Source organism: Cnephaeus nilssonii (assembly GCF_951640355.1).
Source record: "Cnephaeus nilssonii genome assembly, chromosome: 19".
In the NCBI taxonomy this organism is placed as follows: domain Eukaryota; kingdom Metazoa; phylum Chordata; class Mammalia; order Chiroptera; family Vespertilionidae; genus Cnephaeus; species Cnephaeus nilssonii.
This window is the reverse complement of record NC_137090.1, coordinates 9,690,025-9,715,845: the sequence shown is the minus strand read 5'-3', so window position 1 is coordinate 9,715,845 and position 25,821 is coordinate 9,690,025. Positions and strand designations below refer to the sequence as shown.

General features: G+C 41.5%; 1 protein-coding gene across 2 annotated transcripts in view; it reads right to left on the bottom strand.

The window, feature by feature from the left end:
- The window catches only part of NPEPPS (aminopeptidase puromycin sensitive), a 67,665-nt gene extending 57,642 nt beyond the window's left edge, over positions 1 to 10,023 (bottom strand). The window contains exon 1 of one of the 2 annotated variants that reach the window (XM_079798382.1): positions 9,587 to 10,023. In XM_079798382.1, coding sequence (XP_079654508.1) covers positions 9,587 to 9,850 — 264 coding nt within the window. In that variant the 5' untranslated portion in view covers positions 9,851 to 10,023. The remainder of the gene's footprint in view (positions 1 to 9,586) is intronic. The other variant, XM_079798383.1, reaches the window with a different exon arrangement.
- Between the last annotated feature and the right edge of the window lie 15,798 nt (positions 10,024 to 25,821).

The window sequence follows — 25,821 nt, the reverse complement described above, 5'->3', positions numbered from 1 at the left end:
TGATTTCAGAGAGGAGGGGAGAGGGAGAGATAGAAACATCAATAATGAGAATCATTGATTGGCTGCCTCCTGCACACCCCCTACCAGGGATGGAGCCCACAACCCGGGCATGTGCCCTTGACCAGAATCAAACCTGGGCCCCTTCAGTTTGCTGGCTGATGCTCTATCCACTGAGCCAAACCAGTTAGGGAGAGGCATACTTTTTAAAACCCAGACTCACTAAAACTTAAACTATTTATGCATCAATGGTAGAAATAAATGACTAGTTTTAAGGAATCCAAAGCAATTCATATTATATTAAAAGCAATAACAAATGTATAAGTATTTCACAGAATTTAAACATCTGACCAGTTAGCTAACATAAAAGCAATTTTTTTCTTAAACCTTGATTTATAACTACTTCTTAATTTTCTTAAATTTCAAAAAAACTTAAATTAGAAAACACTTTTTATATGTTGCAATTAATTTGTGTTATATAACCCTTGAAACCCATCATGAGACCTTTTATAAGGATGGAGGAAGAGGCTGGAGCCATCCAGGCTCAGCCACCTGGTGTGCAGATGATCGAATAAGGATGGAGGAAGAAAGCTAGTATCATAAACTATATCAGAACTTCATAAAACACTCTTTAAATTTTTTGGCTATAATAGACACTAATGACACTCCACCAAGACTAAATAAAGTTTTATTTTGGGCTTTGTCTTACTTGCTTCAGATCCAAAAAAGAAATGAAATATAGAAATAATAAAAGCCCTTTCCTCTCTTCCTCATTCCTTCATAACCACTATCCTAAGACCACTACATGTATAACAATCAGCAATGTTTTTAATTTTATATAAATGCTTTCAAATTGTGTGTATATAATTTTATACAACCTGTTTTTTTCACTTAACATTGTTTCTGAGATGAGTAAATGCTGATAAACTTATATCTAATTCATTCATTTTTAACTCCTGCATAGTAGTATTCCACTTTATAAATAAATCAGTTATTTATCCATTTCCTTCCTGAGGAAAGTTCAATCGAATGACCAAACAACTGAACAACCGGTTGACTGGTCGCTATGATGCGCACTGACCACCAGGGGGAAGATGCTCAACGCAGGAATTGCCCCCTGGTGGTCAGTGTGCTCCCACAGCCAACCTCCTGTGGCCCGACAACCTCCTGTGGTCCCTCCCAACCTCCCACGTCCCCCCTTCCCCCCCCCCCCCCCCCCCCGCACTGACCAAACCTCTTGCAATCCCTTCCCCCAGCCAGCTGGCCCCAATCAGCCCAGATCAGGGCAGCGGGCCAACCTCCCGCTCTGCGGCCCCTCCCCCCAGCTGGCCAACCTCCCATGGCCCCCCGCTGGCCCCGATTGCCAGCCAGGCCGAAGGACCCCACCTGTGCATGAATTCATGCACTGGGCCTCTAGTACTATAATAGTTATTTTAAATAGTACTAAAATAAATATCTTGATCCATATTTTTTTGTGCACACATTTTTTACCAAGAATTGCCAAATTATCCTTCAAAGCAGTCTCAACTGACACTCCCAGGAGCAAAGAATAAAGAAATCCCACTTTCAGCATCCTCCAAAAAAACTTTAAAATTATTGACAATCTGATAGGTATTAAATGGATTCCATTGTTGTTTTAATTAGAATTGCCCTGATTACTAGTAACATTGGTTACTAAGCAATTTTTTTTTGCCAGTAAGTTTTTTTTAAAATATCTTTTTTTATTGATTTCAGAGAGGAAGGGAGAAGGAGAGTGAGAGATATAAATATCAATGATGAGAGAGAACCATTGATGGGCTGCCTCCTGCATGCTCCCTACTGGGGATAAGCCCACAACCCAGGCATGTGCCCTTGACTGGAATAGAACCTAGGACCCTTCAGTCTGCAGGCCGAACCTCTATCCACCGAGTCAAACAAGCTAGGGCTGCCATTAAGTTTTTCTTCTGCAAATTGTCCTTGCCCATTTTTCAATTTGGTTGCAATCCTGCTTTTATATGCTTATTGCATTAAACATAATCTCAAATTCATTTTCAGACATTTGAATGGTCTAAATCTAAAATAATAAAAATATAGATGCCCTAAATGACAAACAAATGCCTGCAGAGCCAAGCAGGTGAGTGCAACAGGTTATATGAAAGATATGCATAAAGGAAAGCTATGCATAAAGGAGGGGGAAGTAGCCACTTCTTAGAGCCAACTAATTATTGCTGAACTGAAAAGCAGACTTTGTGTTGACAGATCTTCCAACTTTTAAAAAGTCACAAATTCAGATTTTATATATAATCTCTTAATTTTTAATTGGTGACAACTAATTCAAAAATTTCAAAAACACTCTGTAGACCAAGCAAAACCTATATGTAGGTTAATAGTGCCTTGAGAACACTGAACAGACCACAAAACTAGGTAAGGATACAGGAGTAATGTAATATCTGTATGAAAAAGCTATACCTAACAGTAATCATTTTACTAACAAACCATACATAAGCATGATTAATTTTTTAAAATATGTTTTTATTGATTTTAGAGAAAGGGTAAGGGAGAGGAATAGAGCAATAACAACATCGATCGGCTGCCTCCTGCACACTCCCTACTGGGGATCGAGGCCACAACCCAGGCATGTACCAGTACCTTAACCAGGAATCGAACAGGTAACCTCTTGGGTTCATGAGTCGACACTCAACCACTTAGTCACCTTGACTGGGCAAACATGATTAATTTTAAACTAAAATTATGTGACCTATATTACAAATAGTATGCTATCAAGCCTATAACAGACTGTCAAAATCTCTAACACATAAAGTGTTGGCTCATTATATATTTTGGCTCATTAAAAAAAAAATCCTTCACCCTGGCTGGGTGGCTCAGTTGGTTGGAGCATCCTTCCATATACCAAAAATATGGCAGGTTTCTATTTTGGTCAGACCACATAGCTAGGTTGCAAGTTCAATCCCAGGTTGGAGCACATAAGGGACTCTGCCAACTATGTGTCTCTCTCACATCGATGTTTCTCTCTCTCTGTCTCTCCCCCCATGCCTTCCACTCTCTTGAAAAATCAATCCTCCAGTGAGGATTAACAAAAAAAACAAACAAAAAAAATCCTTCTCATAAATCAAATCTTCTTGTTGCTAAACAAAAAATGTCATTTAATAAACATATTTTTTTAAATTTAGTATTATTTCACCAGAACATATTTAAACAGCACTAAAACTTTTATGTCACAACTGGCCACTTATACCATTACATCTGAACAACAACAAAATCTTTGCCTATTCATAAATATGACTTTTTAAAAATTCAGAAACAGAGAAATGAAGCACTTACTGGTTGTTCGCCAAAGGGCAAAATGAATCAAAACTTTCCAGAGTTTGAAGTTTATGCCAACAAAATAATAACAGGAGTTTAGTTATGTATCTTAATCTTTATCTAGGCAACTATATTTTCATCCATCAACATCTACAGTGAATTTAATAGTAGCCAAGCAGTTAATCTACCAATGTCAAGATACCAGTACAACACTACATATGACAAATGATACCATTTATCTCACTACTATTATAACATTCTGAAGGAAAGTGTGTACTTTGGAAAGACATGGTGCACAACATCCAGTTACAAGTACATTCCAATTCCTCTCATGATTAGAGAAAACCCACTTGTTTATACTAATGAATTAAGCTACTTGTTGAAGAGCTACTAATTTTTTCCCCCAAGAATTACTGCCATTTCTGGAAGGGTGGGAGTAAAGAAACAAAGGGACAAAAATACTTAATAATGAAATTAAACTCACATTTTAATAATCTGACAGTATATCTGTCTTATATTAGAGATGCACTTAAAACAACAGGATAATCCATAGAAAGTGCTTATAGTAGCACTTAGTGCCTGATACATAGTCATCACTGAATAGATATTATTAAGGCACACACACAAAGACCAAGATTAAATGTGCTCCAATCATAAAGATGTTACTCTGAATATCATCTAACAGCACTCACCTAACAGTTTATAAAGCACCTGATCAGAATGACATAAAATTTAAGAACTAGGTACTGTGATATATAGCACTTTGGATATCAGCATATATGTACTGCCCAAGGAAGGCAATTTAAAATATCCCTATAGACTTAGGCATATGCTTAAGTGGTTGATTACTACACTAGAACACTTCTTTTTAATGCTTTTCCAATAGCACTGACCTGATAATTCCATATTTGATTTCTCACATACTAACATCATCCTATAGTGCATATGACCTGTGTGTTCCACTATCAAAATACGTAATAGCGTGGTCGGTGTGGCTCAGTGGTTGAGAGTCATCCCATGAATCAGGAGGTCAGGGTTCGATTCCTGGTGAGGGCACATGCCGAGATTGCCTGATTAATTCCCAGTGGGGGGAGGGGGCAATTCTCTCTCATCATTGATGTTTCTCTCTCTCTCCCTCTCCCTTCATTTCTCTGAAATCAATAAAAATCTATTTTTAAAAAATACAGGTAACCATGCAAAGGATTTTCAGTTTTCAAGCTTAAAGGAGAGCAAATGCTAAAGTTAGCATATAAAATTGTGTTGCACTTCAACAGAACCAAAGCTAAGTAATAGCTCTACTGAAGAGGCAGCTTGACCATTTGTAAGAATTTTACAATGGAAGTTTCCCATGAACTAGGAAAGACAGCAATTTGAGACATTTTTCTCCCCCTGAATGAGTCTAGACTACAATCATTCAGAAATACACCTCACATAGTAAGACTCATGAGGTTTTTTCTGGTTGCCCAAATGCTGAGATTTTAGTAAAAGGAAATCTCCAGTGTGACAATTCCAAATACCAGTCAATCTGAAGCCTGAGTCACTTTGCGTAACAAACAATTTCATCGTTAAAATTTTGTAATTGTTGTCTTTGTGGAACAGGGCTATAATTTCGAAAGACAATAAGGAGCAAATAATTAGTAAGCACAAGTTGAGCCAAGTTTTCTAATAATAAAGACATTGAAAGAGCAAGTTGCAGAAAGTCATAATAAGTACCATTAATGTAAAAATGTTAAACATACAAAACATTGCTATTTATTGCCTGTGGCTACTTACATACACAATAACACTTTTAAATTACACACAGAAAAATACTCGCCTACCTAAAGAAAGAAGTTACCTCTGGGTATGAATGGGAGAGATGGGAACGGCTTTAGTGGCACCTGTGACATTTTATTCCCCCCTCCCTCAAAATCATGCACAGTCTGAGGCAAATGGGGCCAAATATTAATAACTGCAAAATCTAGGTGGTAGGTTACTTTTCCATATTTCTAAAATATGTCCTAATTTAAAATAAAAATTTAAAGTGATTACAAAGTGGCCAAATAAATTGAGAACTACATGCATGTATGGTGTACAACATGAAATCTCCAAGATCTACAGAACTAATCTCAGTTAACAACAAAACAGCTATTAGAAGACTCAGTCCTTTGCCAATGACTCACATACAGATTAGAATAAGACTTAATTTTACAATAAGCACAGGCCCATTTACTATGTAGCAAAGTTCAGAGACATTTCATAAGTTTCAGTTTACTACTTAAAACCACATTTATCCAGGTTGTATTGGCAGTCTCAATTATCCAGAACCAGGAAGTTAAAAAAAAAAAAAAAAAAGCCTCTAGGGAAAGCCAGAAGAGTTAATACAAAGTCCATACAACACAGCTCATACCCTTCACTCAAAGGAGAATCCATCAAACCCTCACTTAGAAATGTCTTTATAAATTCAAACAAGCCTGTTTATCTGGTTACTTAGACCGCTTCAGATCAAGTTCTGTAAAATAAAAGAGGCAAGAAATTTCACAACAGGCAGCAACAAGGCACAATAAGCAGCAAAAAATAATAGCCTCAGAGTAAGAAAACAAACAAACAAAAAAAAACTTTAAAGAACAGATATGAAACTAATGTATAGTATCATAGTACATAGTTTTGAGTAATCTATGGCTGTAAGTATCAAAGACAGATGTTCAGAATGATGTCCAGTATTTTAAAAAAGAAAAGAAACAAACCTAGATTATGAGGAAGTATAGAATTGTTTTTAAATAATAGATTTGAGGAATATTTTCATCCTAATCAGTAAATATTTTTAAAATTCTAAATGCCTCAATGGGTACGCTTCATTTATCTAAAAAATTCACTGCAGAATTCATTGCCAGATGATATTAGATAAAGCTTCACATATAAAAATTTCTTAGGTGTTTCTTCATAGATACATTTCAAAAAACAGAATAGAAAATCTGAACAAATTCAATTCCTTATCATCAATCTTTCAAATTTAATTTCTTAAGACCATTTAGTGTTCTAGCACAATGTTAGACAAATTATTAATTTTATCATTTTTTTAAGTAATAAAAATGACCAAAATTACTGCAAATGCTAAATTGGGGCAGAAAATTCCATAACACAGGGTTGACAATAACATCCATTTATGTGCCAACTTTCAGTGTTCCAAACAAACTACTATATCTGTAACTCTCCTGTAAGTGCCAATTTAGTCACCATGAACATGAATATTTTGTTGGCGCAGGCCAGGGTGTATCCTGACTTCTGGCCTTGAAGGATGATGGTAATTTCCCTGGCACAGGTGAAACATTTCCATAAGGAAAAAACCAATTATTGCATAAATACAATTATAACAAAGAATTGTAGCCACTCACATAAACTTGTAACCTATTTCTTAATTATCCACAAAGCAAGAAAATCAGAATTTGAAATAGTTACAAAAATCTATTGCTCTCAAATATTCTAAAGGGACGAGAAAGGGAATGTTCCATTTCTCCAGGTCAGTGATTTTCAATCTTTTTCATCTCGTGGCACACATAAACTAATTTCTCATCTGTGGCACACTAAAAAAAAATATTTTTTTATAATCTGACAAAAAAAGAATACTTTTTATTCATTCACACTGGACAACTATTGTTGTGGTGGCTGTTGTCATTTTTTTACTTGACAATCTATGGAAAAAGAGGTCAGTGCCACAACTAAATAGTCAGGGATTGCATGTTTTCAAAATTCTTGTGGCACAGGTTGAAAATAGCTGCTCTAGGCCCATGATAAACACCTTTTCAAAACCTGCTGAATTAGACCACACTCACTTGTGTAGAAGACAACTACTTTTTAAATTATCCACATTGACAATTTCTTCACCTTCCCCAAGAGTCCACACCCCAGGCCAGGTTAAAAATCCACTAAGTTTCTAATATGTAACCTGTACAAATACTCTGGGCTTATCATAAAATTCTGTAACTAAAGCAACCAAGCAACTTGCATACTTTGTGTAATGTGATTCCAACTATTAGGAAACTGACCCAATACCAGTTATAAATCTGGTTTCTAGAGATATAATTTTGTCCACATTTTAAATTTTCCACTATAAGATACTACCTAATGCCACAATTTATTGCTCCAATCCATGGATTTCAAAAAACATTAACATCTGCTTTTTACTACTAATGTAACTTTTTACTAATGTTAATTCCTCTTTACACTTCCAAAGGTGGCAATTCACACAATTAAAGAGTCCAACTGTCCTTTAATAACACCTGTTAGAATTCACTATAGATTGAAATGCCATCTTTCATGTGTTGCATGCACCTAGCCTGAAAAGTATTTCTGAAAAGAAACACTTTGAAAAGTTCATGTTACCAAAAAAATTCACTTATTTCCTTGTATCAAATTCCCAAGTCCCTGCTAATATCTAGCACATTACTATGTGTTCCCTCAATGACCCAACCAATCTTTTAAGTCTTTCTCATCTTTTTGGAAAAGTAGAAAAGGGATAAGAAGTACATCACTGCTTGTTGTTCTATCCTAATACTTAAATAAAACGGTCACTTCCTAACAAAATAATCATTTGAAAATCTTTCTTGACAATTTTTTTTCTGAAAATTTCCCCTAAATATACATTCCTCTCAGAATTATGAACCTATTATGCCAGCTAATGTGGTAAAGAAACAAATAATGTTTTTAAATGTTAGTCTTTTCACATAATGCGAACTCATTCATCACTAGGTCCTTCCTTTGCCAAGTCACAAGACACGCTACTGTTTACAATCCCTCCCATCTGCCCCCTGCCAATATATATCAAACACTCTAGTCACTTGGCTTAAACAAACATCGTTCCCCAAATAACCCTTTCAAATCCTAATTTAAACCCAAGATGCATTCGTTCTGATTCATGTTCTTAATGGAAAAATTCTAAATCACCTGACTTTCACAGGGTTAAGTTTTGCTTTTTGATGCAGCCAGACCCTAGAGTCCTCATGCTTTCACACAAGTGCCCCAAATTTGACAGTACACTTTTTTAATTGTACGCTTTTAGACATATTTTTAATCTGAGTACTCGTCTTTCAAAGACAATTGCCAACTTTCAACTCATTCAAACCCTAGTCTACATCTCTTTCATTTCGCCGCTGTACACACACCCTGTTCTTTAAAGGCTGAGGCCTACAGATTTTTCCTCCCGACTGCAGTGGGAAGCAAAATGAAACAAAATATTTTGACCCTCATTCTTTTTAAAGATAACGGCTACACAGTTCCCATGTTTCCTTACAGGTTTCACATAATACATCATATAATCTGGTATTCAATGTCTACTGTTCAGGACCTTTGTAGGGCATCAGTATTAATGGTCTCCAAAATCAAACAATACTTCAGATAATGCTGCAGAGGGTGAGGGGCGGTGGGGAGAGCATGATTCACCAAAAACTGCAACGAGGAGTAATGGAATATTTTCACCAGTGGAATGCGAAAACTAATCGCTTCTTTCAGGGGACGGGGCTGCTACACAGCCATCGCTGTGGCAATAAATCCACCTGCTTCAGGGGCTGCAAAGCTAGGAAGATGGGAGGGCAACCGGAAACGGGGTCCTCCTGCAGCTTCTCTAGGGGTCAGGAGCGAACAGCCACCGCTGCACTGTCACTTGAGGAGAAGGGGAGGGGGGAGGGGCGGACCATCTCGGAAACCCAGCCCCTGGGCCGGAGCAGGCGGGGAGAACTCGGCCAGGCTGCCCGGGATTAACATTCTCCTTCTCACCCTCTCCCCGCTTCTAGAATCTCCCCTCCTCGCTAACGCGCGGCGGGCCGGGGGAGTCCCCGATGAGCGCCCCTGCCCAAGTGTCCTCCGCGGGGCGTGGGCAGAACCACAGGAAAGAACCGAGTCAGGAGGCTGAGGCAGAGCGTGGACTATGAGGACCCCTCCGGCCTCTCCCAACACCCTCCAAGCCTCTCCCAGAACACCACCAAGCCCGGAAGGGCCGGGGATCGGTGGGGATGCCCCACACAGGTGTGCTGGCCCCGGAGGGGCGCACGGGCCGGGCCGGGCCCGCCGGCTCCCGCAGCGCTCCCCGCAGCGCGGCCTGGACCCCAGCCCGGCAAGGGCAGCGCACCCCAGACCCCGCGCCCCGCCGCCGCCCCCGAGGGGCGCGCCCGTCCGGGATCCAGCCTCCCCGGCCCCGGGCCCGCAGCGCCCAGGCCCGCCCGCCCGCCCGGCCCCCCAGCCCAGCCCGCGGGCGCGGCCTAACTAACTGCTGGCCCGGCAGCTGGCCCCCGGCGCCCGAGGGTCGCCGTACCTGGGCGGCGGCCTCCAGCTTGCCCTCGAAGGTGAAGTCCAGCAGGTCGGGCTTGAGGCAGAGGCTGTAGTTGATGGGGGAGACGTCGGCAGGCAGCCTCTCGAAGGGCCTCTTCTCCGGCATCGCGGCGAGGCCCAGGCTGTGGAGGCGGCGGCGGCGGCGGCGAGAGGAGCGGCTGAGAAGGAGAAGGAGGAGGGGAGGAGGCGGAGGGCCGAGGAAGAGCAGGCGGCGAGCGAGGGAGGGGGCGGCGGCTGCCAGCCACATCCACCGAGCGAGCGCGACCGCCGGAGGGGAGCCACCGGGGGGTCCTGGGGGGCCGGGGAGAGACCCAGCCCGAGCGCCAGGGGCCGGGAGGGAGTCAATGCGGGCGGGCGGACTGCCTACGGGGAAGGGGGCGGAGGGGAGGGCAGGGGAGGAGAGCCTGGAGGGAGGGAGGGAGGGAGCGAGGGAGGGAGGCGGTGGCAGCGGCGGCGGCTGCGTGCGCGGCCCCGCGGGCCAGGCGCGGCCCCGCCGGTGTGCGCGTGCGCCGGGCAGGGGGCGGGGCGGCGAGGTGCGGCCCGCGGGAGGGAGGGCGGGCGCGGGGGCGCGGGCCGGAGGCCGCCGGCAGCTGCGCACCTGTCGGCGACGCTGGGGACCCCGATAGCCTTCCGGGAGGAGCCGGAAGGACCGGACGCGCCGAGGGGAAGGTGTGACCGCCGCCCCCCAGCCCGCGCCTCGCCGCCCCGAGCCGTCTCCGGACACTGAAGCCTACTGAGTGGGTCAGTGCTGTCAGGGGTAAAGGTTAAAACATCCATTCAGAGCAAAACCCCGAACTGGATTTGTACCCCCAGATCAGTGGAGAGCCGTTCCTGTTATTTTAAGTAGCAACGTCAAGGGATGCTATGGAAAATTTTGTCAGAAAACTTTTAATAACCCACGTTACTTAAACCAGTGTGATTTGGACCTTGGAGGGAGTGATTTCAAAAGTTAGATTTTTGTTTCCATGATTTAATGTTCAAAATAAGATATGCTTTACCTTTTTCCATTTTCATCTTTGTTCTTGCTTTTTTTTTTTAAAGTAAAAAAAAAAAATTTTTTTTTTTAATCCCTTTCCCAATTGTGGCCTCTTGAAAGGTAAATTAGCTGTGGCTCCCTCAGTCCTGTAGCTACCTAGCAAATTGAGGTATATATATATATATATATATATATATATATATATATATTTAATATAAATATATATTAATTATATGTATACATTTTTAAACATTTTAACGTGTTAAGGACAAGACTTATCCATAAGCCCCTATGCTTTTATAGACCCTTCTCATGTAGACCCCCTTAATTTCCAAATCTCAGTAATGAAAGTTGTACTGGACCAGTACTGTACAAAATAAATATAATGTGAGCCAACTAGCTTCAAATTTTCTATTAGCCACATCAAAAGTTTATAAAAAGGAAAAAGAAAAGAGGTGAAATTGATACATCTTATTTAACCTAACATATCCAACATATTATCATTTCAAACATGTAATCAATATACAAATATTAATGATATTTTTTCTGTACTAAGGCTTTGAAATCCAGTGTGCATTTTACATTTACAACGCATCTCAATTCTGACGAGCCACATTTTGGATGCCCAATAGCCCCATACAACTAGTGGCTATTGTATTACATAGCACAGTCTTAGACACTGGGCTTGCCCTCTTATCCTCTGAATCCTTCGTACCTTTTAAGACAGACTGAAAATCTGCAGTCCTTTCAAACTAACATGTGAGATGGGGCCTTTTGCACATGGGTGCATATCTGTGACCACGTCTTGGTCATCTATATAATAAAAGCCTAAGTGACCTTTACCGGTGAAATGATCAGAATGACCGGTCGCTATGTTGCACACTGGCCACCAGGGGGCAGATGCTCAGTGCAGGAGCTGCCCCCGTGGTGGTCAGTAAGCTCTCACAGTGTGAGTGCCGCTCAGCCAGAAACCGGGCTGAGGAACAGTGAGCCGAGCAGTAAAGAGCAGTGAGCAGGCAGGCGGTAAGGAGCGAGGGATCCCAGACTACATGAGTGCGCAGGCCGGGCTAAGGGGGACTCCCCCTCCCATGCACGAAATTCGTGCACTGGGCCTCTAGTAGAAATAATGATTGGTAATCTAATTAGCTAAAAATTGAATAATAATGTATTGAGTGCTTACTAAACACTTTTTATGTATTGATTTACTCCTTTCAACAACTGTTAGGTTGATACTATTATCCCCATTTTACAGATGAGAAAACAGGCACACAGAGATTCAGTGATACATGGTAGAGCTGGCATTAGGACCCAGTCTCTCTCTCTCTCTCTCTCTCTCTCTCTCTCTCTCTCTCTCTCTCTCTCTCTCTCATCTCCTAGAAAATTTTGCAGCAATTTCTCTATTTTTCTAAGTCTCCCATTTTGATTTATTCTAATATATCTGTATCTCAGCTTCTTAAAAAGTTATTTTCATTATGCAAGAACCCATAAGGCTCTCTTTTGTCAGTTAAAGAAAATTCAACTTATAACCATTTAAGACTCTCTGTGAACTGTCCTTACCATTTTCTCAGACTTGTTTCTTCCTATCATTTAATATAGATTCTCTAGTCTTAGCAAGCTAACCTGTTTACCATTTGGCCCTTACAGCTGGCTTATTCTCTCTTCCCCACTATGCTCATGCATTATTGCTGGAAAGACCTCTTGCTCCTCCCTTCCTTTAAAACTCATCTTTTCCAGAAAGTCCTCATTGACTAACTCCATCCAACACTAACCCACTAGTCATATGGGGCTATTGGGCATCCAAAATGTGGCTAGTCAGAATTGAGATGCGTTGTAAATGAAAAATGCACACTGGATTTCAAAGCCTTAGTACAGAAAAAAATATCAGCTCCCAAGTACTGGCTTTTGCTGATTTATGTAAATTTTTTTCTGTAGTTATATTTTAAATTTGTTTTTATATGTATATCTTTTCAAGATGTACTACTAGCAAGAGCTTGACTTCTAATTATTTTTACAACTGTCAGTACTCAGCCTTGCACAAAGTACAACTCAGTTGTTATTGACCCAACTAACCAATTGACCAAGAGAGAGTATTTTATCCAGCCTGTAGCCTTTCCTTTATATATAAGATGTGTGCCTCAGGGAGAAAGCACAGTGCCTTACTATGTGAACCTAAGACTAGAGGCCACCATCTCTTATAAAAAAACACAGAAAATGATTTTTAAAACAAAACAAAAACAAAAACAAACAAAAAAAAATAGTAGTAGGGCCATAGGCTTCATCGCAGCAGTGCTTGTGACCCTGTTGAGGAAAATGGGCGGGACGGGGGGGGGGGGGGGGAGCGGGACTTAATTGTCCCAATCTCTAGTCCCATGACTCAGAAGGTTCTAATGCAGCAAGTCAAGAGTAAACCCAGACTTACTACCTACAACTTGATATAGGGGAATTGAAGGTTGCTTGTAGTTCCCATAATCATAATTTTTTAAAAAGACTAGCTAACAATCTCACATATGCTCAAGGCAGGCTTCTCTGGAATAACTGAAATGAAGGATATATGTACTCTTGGAAATTCATTTCCCTTAGAGAGGAGCGGGCGGGGGTGAGGGGGTGGGGGGGTGGAGAACGGGGTGAAAAAGGTGAAAAGATTACAAAATAGTGATGGGGGTGTAAAGTACAGCATAGGGAATATAGTCAATAATATTGTAATAACTATATATGGTGCCAGGTGAGTGCAGAAATATCAGGGGAAACACTTTGTAAAGTATATGATTGTATAACCACTATACTATACACCTGAAACTAATATAAAATAATATTGACTGTCAACTATAATTGAACCCCCTCCCCCCAAAAAAGAATGAGAGTTGAACATGTTCTATACTTAGATTGTGGTGGTTGTTGCATAGCTCTGTGAATTTGCCCCAAACCATTACATGGGTGAATTTTATGGTATGTGAATTATATTTCAATAAAAATGTTTCAAATATAAAATAAAATTATGGTGAATACCCGATAGTATAATATGATAATATTAGGTCCAATAAACAGTCTTTGATTTAAAAAAATAAATTCATTTCCCCCCATGGTATTTCAGAAGGAGTGGGAAAATCAGTAATGTGTCAAAAAGTTGTAAGTCCTACCTATAACAGATTTCTAGGCATCTCTATTTAGAAGCCCTTGAAAATCTGCAAATGAAAAACCTATGCAAGTTGTATACTTTAATAAAAAGTTAAAAAAAATTAATCAAGATCATCCTCATCTTAGGCACTTTTTGTCTTTAGCTTTCAAGCACTAATCTGAGAGTCTGATCTCATAGTCTGAATCTTATCAGTAACTTGTCTATGACCTAGATCAAATCTTATTAATTTCTCTGCTTCAGTTTCCCCATTGGTAAAGCAAGTAAGATGCATAATGCATTTTTTTTTTTTTACAAAAAAGGTATTATTTTACCTGTGGTTTGGGGACTTCTCAAAAATAAAACTATAATGTTCTTAATATTAGAATGGTCTTCATAGCAAGTTGTAGATAATGAGTTGGTGTAAAGGATATATACTGGTAAAGCAAATGTAAATCATTGAAAGAAATGTTTCAGAGCAAAGAGAATATAAAGGAGTTGGGTTAGGAAGCCAAAATATTTGGGCAAGCCCTGGCCAGGTTGTTCAGTTGGTTAGAGTATCGTCCTGATGCACCAAGGTTTTGGGTTCAGTCTCCGGTCAGTGCACATACAAGAATCAACCAATGAATGCATAAATAGTCGAACAACAAATCAGTGTTTCTCTCTCTCTCTCTCTTTCTCTCTCTCTCTCTCTCTCTCTCTCTCTCTCTCTCTCTCTCTCTCTCCCTCTCTCTCTCTCTTTTTCTCTCTCTCTCTTCCTTTCTCTCTTTCTCAAATCAATAAAATATATATATTCAGGCAGAAGGGAAGACACACTAGCTGTAAAACATTGAAAGGGGAAAAGAAAGATGTGGAAGAGTTTGGAAAACCGTTATAAAACCCACCACATTAGATCAAAAACAAAGTATTGCTGTTACTACTTAGCCTCCCTGACTTAGAAAGTGTGGCCTTCAATGTCAATGTCAAGCGTGGAAATTAAAACTATAATTCCACTAATATGAATCTTACATGCGGAAGATGGTAAAGAGGTTCCAAAAACCAGGAACACAAAAAGTTGGAGAGCAATCCATAGGAAGCTGATGCCACAAGATCCCAACCTTCTGCTTCCTTTTCTGTAACTTTAAGTGGCTGTTGGGATGACAGTTGGAAATGTGGAGAGTAGATGGAATGTTGCCTACCTATCCTGTGTTCTTCATGAAAGGGAAGTAGATTAATTCCATATGCTTTAGCCCTGGCTGGTGTGGCTCAGTTGGTTGGACATGTCCTGTGCACTGAAGGGTTGCCAGTTTATTCCAAGTCAAGGCAGCTAGCTGCCCGGGTTTTGGGCTTGATCATAGAGGAGGCAGTGGATCATGTTACGCTCTCATATCAATGTCTTTCTCTCTCTCTCTCTCTCTCTCTCTCCCCCTTCTCTCCCTCTTCCTTTCTCTCTCTAAAAAATAATTTTAAAATCTTTAATAAGTAGGTAAATAAATAAATAAAATGTATCCTATACAGATGAATAACAACTATATATGATATATATGATATATCTACGTGTGTATATATCTGTATGCATATATATATATGTATATATATATGTATATATCTGTATATATATATATGTATATGTATTTGAAATTGGCAATATGGCATATACATCCAAATATGGCCACAGAAAGGTTCTCAGAGTTGGAAGTTTTATTTCTTTTGGTATCTTTCCATCAGGAAGTTGAAAAAGTCATACGTTTCCACCTGTCTTACTTCCTTCCTAGCCCCTTCGCCCCTCCCTTTTATTTCAGTACTTCTGCTTCCTTTTTCACAACCACTACCCTGCGATTATTTACCAATCCCAAGTGACTGGCAACTACATGACTAAACCCAGGCCCTTTGCTGGTGATCTTTAAATGGAGATGAACCTGTTTGGCTATGCCCTCTTCAGAAGGGTTACTCACTAGAATCTTGTAGAAAGTGAGTTAGGGAGCAAAGCCAACACCCCCTTGCTGCAGGCAAGAATGCATATGTCTGTGTCTGATGCGTGGGTCTCTGGAATGCTGCTACATTTCTTGTGGAATCCCAAGTTTTTAAAGGTTACAGTATTTGGGAGCTAGCATGCTGGAATTGACTTAGCACTGATGTTGCCTTGACTTCAAATCCAAATAAATAAATAAATAAGTAAATAAATAAGCGAGGGCTCAGGCTGAACCAGACCAGTAGAGTAGGCAAGAGGATTAGAAATCTTAGAAGCTTGCCAACAGTCAGGTGGCCTCAGTTTCCCCACCCTTGGCTCTATTTCTGTTTGCTTTTGAAATTCCTGACAACAAGAATTTACATCAGAATTAGTTCTCCCTCAGTTAAGCCTGGCAAAGAGAATAATTTTCAACCTCTGGCTAACCCTAGGTTAAGGGTGGGGTTCAGAAAAGAGACCTAAGACATTAAGGCCTGCCAACTTGGTCAAATCACATCGTACAGGATGTGATTTGTTTTTGTTTTATTTTTACTTTTATACAGGGTGTGATTTTATGAGAGCAATTCGCGTTGGAGTTTTAGCCACATATCTTAAATAACAGAGGATAAAAATCTTCCACTTCCAGCTTCCCTAATTTGCATATGAATCAAGATTAATAAACATTTAAAAAGTGTAGGAGAAGCTAGAAATTGGCTTATGGCCTGCTTATGCACAGGACTGAGCCAAAGTCATCTTGTCCCCAATAAACTAAAAATGCTGAAGCTGAACAGAAACTTAAGGTAAGCATTGAGGACCCTTTCATTTTCAGATATTCTGCATTTTCTAGGGAATAGTCTCCAGTATGGCGGCTAGCCTTTGGGATCTGGTGACTTAAAAACAACAACACCTAAATGGTAACATCTCTATATTGTGAACTGAGTCAAGAAGAAGCCAGAGACAAAAAGCAATTCAAACTGCTTATATTCTTTAGTCCTGGGAAGCTGTACCCTGAGATTTCTAGATATGGTCTATTTTAGTTCAAAGTGTGATCACACTGTATAAAATATACATTCACTGAGAATGAGACATAGCACAGATACCCTAGGGACCTGACATCAGGAATTAGGGCAGGCCAAAAAAAAAGACAAAATTCTTTAGGCAAACAGGCACAATTCAAACATTCAAGAGGGATTTATAGTTTTCTTGCCCCAAACCTACAGTAACTATGAAGTGGGAGCCACAGTTTTAGGAATTCTACATCAGGGAACATCTATGTACTTTTGCTAAAGTGATTCATTACTGTCTCATCTCAATGTAAAAGGATATCAATATGTGGAACGGAAGGTGACAGAATCAAAGGAATTAAAGAGGTGGAGGGGAGGAAAAAGTCACTATTTTACAGAAAGTGTTATTCTTACTGTCTGATGGAGTAAATCGCTTACTTTTTTAAAATATATTTTTATTGATTTCAGAGAGGAATGGAGAGGGAGAGACACATCAATGATGAGAGAGAACCATCGATCGGCTGCCTCCTGCACGGCCTACATGGGACTGACCCTGCAACCCGGGCATGAATCGAACCCGGGACCCTTCAGTCCGCAGGCTGACACTCTATCCACGGAGCCAAACTGGCTAGGGCAGTAATTTCTTTTTCTTTTTTTAAATATATTTTATTGATTTTTTACAGAGAGGAAGGGAGACGGATAGAGAGTTAGAAACATCGATCAGCTGCCTCCTGCACACACCCCACTGGGGCTGTGCCCGCAACCAAGGTACATGCCCTTGACCAGAATCGAACCCGGGACCTTTCAATCCGCAGGCCGACGCTCTATCCACTGAGCCAAACCGGTTAGGGCAGTAATTTCTTTTAAGGCCTTTGTTTTCCATAACTTTCCCCCCTTCCTGGTAAAGGGACAGAGAAATCTAATATGCCATATTACAAATACTAGGATTCAAACTTAAATTTTGAGGGTAGGCATAATAAGTTGAAATGAGTTCCTTTTGCTTTGTTCTTTTTTATTATTGTTATAGGGGACTTCAAGTAAAAGAGGACCAGAAACTGACACAGAGCAGAGATAGAAGCAGTAATTTGTCCAAGGTTAACTGCAGAGTTGTGACAAAAACCCTGATGAGTAGAATTTCTGACTCCTAGTCCTGTCTCTTTTCCAAATATCCTTGCAGTTGTGGGTAACTGTCAGAGGACAGGTGTTGATATATTAGCGGGACTACTTGCCCTAGATTTTATCAGACAGTCCTGGTTTCACATTATTCCCCACCTTTGTCATAGCCATGTACCTGTCCTAGAAATTCCAATATTCCAACATTTGAGTTTAAAGAAAATGAAAGAAGAATTGTGTACCTGGGAGTCAAAGCAAAGAGGGCACACACGATAGCTGGTGTCAAGACTCGGTAACAGGAAGGAGACAGAAAGATCTGATTGCTAGAATAACCAGGCAGCTCAAATGAAGGTAATAGAATCCCATGCTGCAGAACATCAGCTGATGCTAAAAAGAATGCTCTCTCCATGAGTGCTTAACACAGACTCGGAGCAATATTGCTGTTTGGAACCCACCTCTGGAGCACTAAGACTCCAGCCTCCATTAGAAGCAGGCTTCCACCTTGGATATCTGACATAGTATGACGAGTCCTATAAAACGGAAGAATCATGGGGATAATCCCTTAGTGAAAGAGGTGGGGGAAGAACTTCATTAGGAAAAAAAACCAAAAAACATTTTCATGAAGCAAATTTGAAGTCCTCAAACTGCTTTACAAAATCAGGTCTGTTCATACCTCACTAAGAATAGCAAACCTAGCAAGAGAAACAAGTTCTCTAGGTTAGTCCTGGGCTCTTAGCCCCTACACAAACAATCCCTAGAGATCCTATTGAAGTATCCTCTTCATTTAGTACAACTAATCCATTACAACTCTAAATAAATGGAAACACATTTAAATGCTTTTCAAAGTATTTTTCAGTGTGAAAGAGAGAGTAGAAACCCATGGAGCACAAGAAAGGTTCAGTTTTTTCTCGTCCCATGACCATTGCTAACCTTTTCATTCCATGTACTAACCCTAAAGACATATTCTCATCAGCCAGGTGGGGCCTCTTGTTCTACAAAGTAGACCAAGTAATTCTCCCGTAAGTACAGGATATCTACTTAAATTTGGTTTTCAGGTAAACAATAAAAAGTTTTTTAATATAAATATGTCTCAAATATTTCATAGGACATGCTCATACTAAAAATATGCACTATTTGGGGGGTATACTTATACTAAAAACTATTCATTGTTTATCTAAAAATCATATTTTATTGAACATCCTGTATTTGTATTACCTAAATCTGGCAATCCCACCAGTAGTCTGCTTTCAGATTTTGAAGACGGCAGCCCCATGGCTTTGGAACTGTTTGATTATATAAAAGGGAATTTTAAAATAGCTTTGTGTGGTACTAACCATTTTGGCTCAGTGGATAGAGCGTTGACCTGCAGACTGAAAGGTCCCAAGTTTGATTGCGGTCAAGGGCATGTACCTCAGTTGCAGGCTCCTCCCTGGCTGGGACCCTAGTCAGGGTGAGTGCAGGAGGCAACCAAAACAATGTGTTTCTCTCACATTGATGTTTCTCTTTGTCTTTCCCTCTCTCTTCCATTTTCTCTAAAAATCAATAGAAAAATATCTTTGGGTGAGGATTTTTTTTTAAATCAATAAAAAAATAAAAGAAAACAGCTTTGTGTGTTTGCAAAACTTTTTCTTGAGAGTTGATTGGCATTCTGTCATGTTTAGTTTTTTTTTAAAATATGTTTTTTGTTGATTTTAAAGAGAGAGGAAGGGAGAGGGATAGACAGAAACATCGATGAAAGAACATGGTTCAGCTCTCTCCTGCATGCCCCCTCCTGGGGATTGAGCCCACAACCTGGGCATGTTACCTGATCAGGAATCTAATGGAGGACCTCTTGGTTCCTGGGTCAACATTCAACCACTGAGCCACACTGGCTGGGCATGTTTATTTTTTTAGACTATGAAACCCCTTCAAGGACTTTCTTCTAATTTTCGTACACCCCAGGTATTAACCTTAGTGGAAAACAGCATAGTTTAATGTCAACTGGCTCCATTAAAAAATCAACTTGTCTCGTCAGATATTTCAAATGCTTTAAATACTTTTTCTGAGATTAAATACCCATGTTCAAAATAGGGTGGTGATTGTGCCATATTTTATGAGAGAAATTGCTTTGAGAGTGATGTTGGCAAGATTATATGGAGTAGCAGCCAAATGCTGATCTACCACACTGGGAAACCAATGATAGTTTTTTATTTCTTTCTCTCACCACTGTTACTATATTAATATACTTTTTAGTATTTCCACTCACCTGAAAATGATGCAGTCAGACATTATAGACCTGATTCTGCCACTCCTGTAGATATTGCTAGTAAAGTTTAACCATTTTAATGGGGAAGGGAAAAAAAACTACTGTGAAGAATAAAAATTCACAGGATTTTCATAAGGAGTTTCTCAAAAGAATCTCACATTTTAACATTACTCAGGAGAAGGAAATCTTTCCATAATTATTAATAATTTGGTTCTTTAAAAAAATCATCTCTTCCAACCTGTTTCTTTTTCTTTTTTTCTTTTTAAAATATATTTTATTGATTTTTTTACAGAGAGAAACGGAGAGGGATAGAGAGTTAGAAACATCGATGAGAGAAAAACATCAATCAGCTGCCTCCTGCACGCCCCCTATTGGGGATGTGCCCGCAACCAAGGTACATGCCCTTGACCGGAATTGAACCCAGGACCCTTCAGTCCGCAGGCCGACGCTCCATCCACTGAGCCACACCGATTAGGGCCCAACCTGTTTCTTAAACATTTATTGCTACTGTGTGCTACTCTTGAGTGTATGTGTCTTCTTTTATATACAAAAATTTGTGCATGAAATTTGTGCACGGCGGGGAGGGGGGTAATTCCTCAGCCCAGCCCAGCCTGCACCCTCTCCAATCTGGGACCCCTTGAGGGATGTTCGACTGCCCGTTTACAGGGATCGGGCCATGGGGGTGTGGCCAGCCTGGCTGAGGGGTTGAGGGCTGTTTTCAGGCTGGCCACACCCCCTTCAGGGTGAGGGTCCCCGCTGGGGTGCCTGTGTGAGGAACTGATGGCTCTTTGCAGGCTGGCCACACACCCTGGTGACCCAAGCTCCCAGCCCCTCCTTTTTTCTTTTCTTTTCTTTTTTTTCAGCGCCTCCTTGACTGGAGGCCAGGGCCATCTGGGATTTATTTATCTTCCATAATTGAAACTTTGCACAAAAGATCCACCTAGACCTTGAGCGGAGGCCAGGGCCAGCCAGGGCTGGTGGGAAGCTTGGCTTCCTCCATCACTGGGGGCAACCCAAGCCTCCTGCTCACTCCAGCTCCGTGGCCGCCGCCATCTTTGTTGGGTTAATTTGCATACTCGCTCCTGATTGGCTGGTGGGTGTAGCGGAGTGATGTCAATTTGCATGTTTGTCTTTTATTAGTGTAGACTAGAGGCACAGTGCACAAAAGTCATGCACGAGAGGGGGGACCCTCACACCAGCTTGCATCCTCTTGCAATCTGAGACCCCTTGAGGGATGGCGGGCCTAAACCGGCAGTCGGACATCCCTCTCACAATCTGGGATGCTGCATGCACTAGTGACCATACTTTTCATACAGGTGAAAGGCCTCTTGCTGTTGTATGGGCAGCTACATTTTCTTGCCCTGATTATAAAAAGTAGAACATAACATGATCCTTCTGAGGCAGTAGTACCATCTTCCCCATCTTATGGGTGGAAAAACTGAAGCGGAGAGAAGTTAAGTAATTGGCTTTGTCACACAGTTATAAGGGTCAGAATCAGGGCTGACCACAAAATGTGCAAGCCAGAGTCCATGCATGGCATTGCTGCATCATCCTGTGTTTTCAGTGTTAGAGTAGCCTTGTCAGGTTTTAAATTTTAAGTCTAAGAGACTGTTCCCAATATATAGGGTAGGGTTCCTAGGCCTGGCTGGTGATCAGGGCCATCTGTGGGGCAACCAGTGGGCAGGGCAATGCGGGGGGGGGGGTGCCCACTGGCACCTGCCTTGGCTGGTAGCCCAGCGCCACCCGCTGGCTGGCCCCACCCTCCAATGCCACATAGCCCCCCTCTGCAGGGTGACCGGTGGGCAGGGCGATCGGGGGGCCTCACTGTCACCTGCCTTGGCTGGTGGCCTGGTGCCACCCACTGGCTGGCCTTCCCTCCCTCATCCCCCACCGATTTCCGGCCGCTGGTTGCCTCCCTCTCGGGTGGCAACCGATCGGGGGCAGCTCCTGCGTTGAGCATCTGCCCCCTGGTGGTCAGTGCATGTCATAGTGACCAGTTGTTCCTCCATTTGGTCAATTTGAATATTAGGGTTTTATTATATAGGATGGTTTTGATCTACACATGTTGGGTGTATCAGTAGTTCATTCTTTCATATTGCTGAGTAGTATTTTAAGACTATACTGCAACTTTTAAAGAACAATAAACACCTTTATTACATGAGCTAAGATAGGAGGGAGGAGGGTTTATTTGTCTTTCCGGGCTTTGGTTTTCCTTGGTAAAACCCCAGCTCCTTGCCTCTAGCACATAGCCATCTGCTTGGCAACAATGACCTGCATTCAAGAGACTTACCTTGCTGGAAGTTCACCTCTAGAAGACTGTTGATTTTGGCATTCTTTTTCCTTTCATCATATTTCTTTTGAATTTTCTTTGATCATTAAAATCTCTGTCTCCTCAGGAGTCACCTTGATCCCCTTCTTACAGTGCAGGAGCATTGCCTAGTGGGACAATGGTCAATGGACCAGGCCTGATCACCCCTAACTGCCCTCCCCTGCAGGCCTGGTCCCTCCCAACTGCTCTCCCCTATAGGGAGCAGTTATAGGGTTAAGCCTCGGACTGACCTGCTGGCAAAGTCGCAAACAAGTCCCAGCTTGGAGGGCACAACCCTCTAAGCATAATTCTTGATCTTGTGACCACACCCTAGATCTTTCCTGGGTAGCTAATGGGCTGTGGGAGGGGCAACAAGTGCTGCCAAAACAAGTGAAACTTACAAGAACATTGTAAGTTACCTTGTTTACCCCTGACTATAAATAAAGCATCAGCTTTGCAGTTTGGATCTGTTCTGTGGCCTCAGCAAGGCACAGAAGATCCACCTAGACCCAGCTTATTCTCTTGTCTGTCTTTTTCTTCATCCTTCACCGGCCCTCCCTCAGGCTTGCTGAGCCCTTGGCTGTGCTGGTGCGGCACACTCCCCTGCAGGCCTGGGTCCCCCCCAACTGCCCTTCCCTGCAAGTCTGGTCGCCCCCAACTTCCCTCCTCTGCCAGCCTAGTCACCCCTAACTGCCCTCCCCTGCAGGCTTGATCACCCCCAACTGCCCTCCCTTGCAGGCCTGGTCCCTCCCAACTGCCCTCCCCTGCTGGCCATGTTGTGGTGGCCATTTTGTGTCCACATGGGGGCAGGATCTTTGACCACATAGGAGCAGCCATCTTGTGTGTTGGAGTGATGGTCAATTTGCATATTACTCTTTTATTAGATAGGATAGAGGCCTGGTGCATGGGTCGGGGCCGGCTGGTTTGCTCTGAAGGGTGTCCCGGATCAGGATGGATGTTCCCTTAGGGCGTGGGGCAGCCTGGGCGAGGGGCCTATGGTGGTTTGCAGGCCAGCCACACCCCCCGGCGACCCACACAGAGGCCCTGGTATCTGGGATTTATTTATCTTCTATAATTGAAACTTTGTAGCCTCAAGCGGAGGCCAAGGCAGGCCAGGGCTGCGGAAAGTTTGGCTTCCTCCATCACCGGGGGCAACTCAAGCCTCCTGTTCTCTCCAGCTCCGTGGCTGCTGCCATTTTTGTTGGGATTTATTTATCTTCTATAATTGAAACTTTGTAGCCTTGAGTGGAGGCCTGGGGCAGCCAGGGTGTGCGGAAACTTGGCTTCCTCCATCGTCGGGGGCAACTCAAGCCTCCTGCTCTCTCCGTGGCCGCAGCCATCTTGGTTGGGTTAATTTGCATACTCACTCCTGATTGGCTGGTGTGCATGGCTTGTGGGTGTAGCGGAGTGATGGTTAATTTGTATATTACTCTTTTATTAGATAGGATGTTTGTGAGCGAGAGAAAGGTTATGAAAACTCATATTTAGTATATTTCTTCCTATCATATTAAGAACAAACGTATAGCCAAAACCGGTTTGGCTCAGTGGGTAGAGCGTCGGCCTGCGGACTGAAGGGTCCCAGGTTCGATTCCAGTCGGGGGCATGTGCCTTGGTTGCAGGCACGTCCCCAGTGGGGGGTGTGCAGGAGGCGGCTGATTGATGTTTCTCTCTCATCGATGTTTCTGGCTCTCTGTCCCTCTCCCTTACTCTCTGTAAAATATCAATAAAATATATTTAAAAAAAAAGAACAAACGTATAGACAGATAGATATTATAGATCTTCCCCCCACACACACACACACATTTGATTGTTTCTTAGGCTAAGTATCTAGAAGTAAAACTCTGGATCAAAGAGTGTGAACATGTTTTAAGGCTCTAAATACACATGCCAAACTGACCTCCAGGAATGTACCAATTTACAATTTACACTCCTTTTAGCAATATATAAGGATGTCTGCTTCCACATCCTCCAGCATTATTAGCTTCGTTTTCTTTTCATCTTGATTTGGTAGGTGAAAGTTATAGCTCATTGCTGTTTCCTTTCCATTTCTTTGATTTCTGGTTAGGAAGAATTTTCTTTTTCATTTTGGCCATATTTATTGCTTTGGTGAATTGCTATACACTTTACACTAAGTATTCTTTCACTTATTCCCCCAAGTACTACATGGAATATATGTTGTTATTTTCATTTTGGAAAACTGAGAAATGCATGAATTAAATGACCTGCCTGGGATCTCGGTGGCTATTAACTGGCAGAGCGAGTGCCAGAACAAACCCAAGTCAGTCTGATTCAGAGCAGGCACTCTTTCCTCCTCAATACTCGGTCTTCCCATCATCTCTTTCTATAAATTCCAGTGCTGACGTAACTTAACCCAAAGAATGGAACAAGACTAGGAGGAATAGAGCTTGAGTTCCTATTTAGCTCATCACTAACAGATGGTGCGTAGCACGGCCCACTCAAGAGCAGATGAGTTTCCATCACCTGTTTCACTTAAATATTAAGAACTATTAAAAGACATTGTTTTCTCTTGATGACTCTCAGAATCTCCTGACTTTCCAAAAATGCCACCCAAATCCTTTATCTATCTCTGGAACCTCTCAGCGCCTTAGTTTCTTCATCTATAAAATTACATGTTGGAGTAAGTTATATAAATGTCAAAGAATTATGTTGTACACCTGAAACTAACATTATATTGTATGTTACTATAATTGAAAAATACATTTTTAAAAAGGAATAAAAAGGTTAGATGTTGTATTAGATACTCTTTGAAGTTCTTTCTAGCTCTTAAATTATTTTTTTTCTACTAATTTTTTGTAGAAAAAGTTATTATACTTGCATCCATCAGCTTTGCCAATGAGGGCTACATTCAACAGTTTGTGAAGTTTAGAAAATTCCCCTTAAAAATGTGTTTTCTTACATACCTTTCCATCCTGACTGTCCTTTCCCCTTGATATGTTGTATTGTTTTCCAGAGGATCTCTCTCTCTCCCTCCCTCTTCCTCCCTCCTCCTCCCTTACCCTCCCTCCTGCCCTGGATTTGAATAGTCCACTCCACCCAATTTTGTTCCTATGTTGCAACCTTTGTGTTTCTACTTTCCCTCTCTATCTTTCTCTGGCATTTTAATTGCATCTATTCTCTATGTCCATCTCTGTGAAACCTACAAGGTAGCCATAAAGCCTGGAAAAATACATAATAGCTTATTTTTTAAAGATTGAACTCCATTGATTACTTCTTCTGGACTATATAGGTTTGTTCAGTGGAAATTAAAATTAAAGATAAGTTATATGAGACAAAGCATCACAGATTCATTTGCAGGAATTGATAGAAACTCTATAGCACTGTATGCCCTGTAGGTTGATGCATCACATTAAACATTTCTAATGAGGGACATTATATTGACCATATCATGTAATGTTATTGAACATAGAATATATGATATTATAATATTCACTAGAGGCCCGATGCATGAAGATATGTGCAAGAATGGGTCTTCCTTCCCCTGGCTGCCGGCACCGCCTTTGCTCCAGCCTGGA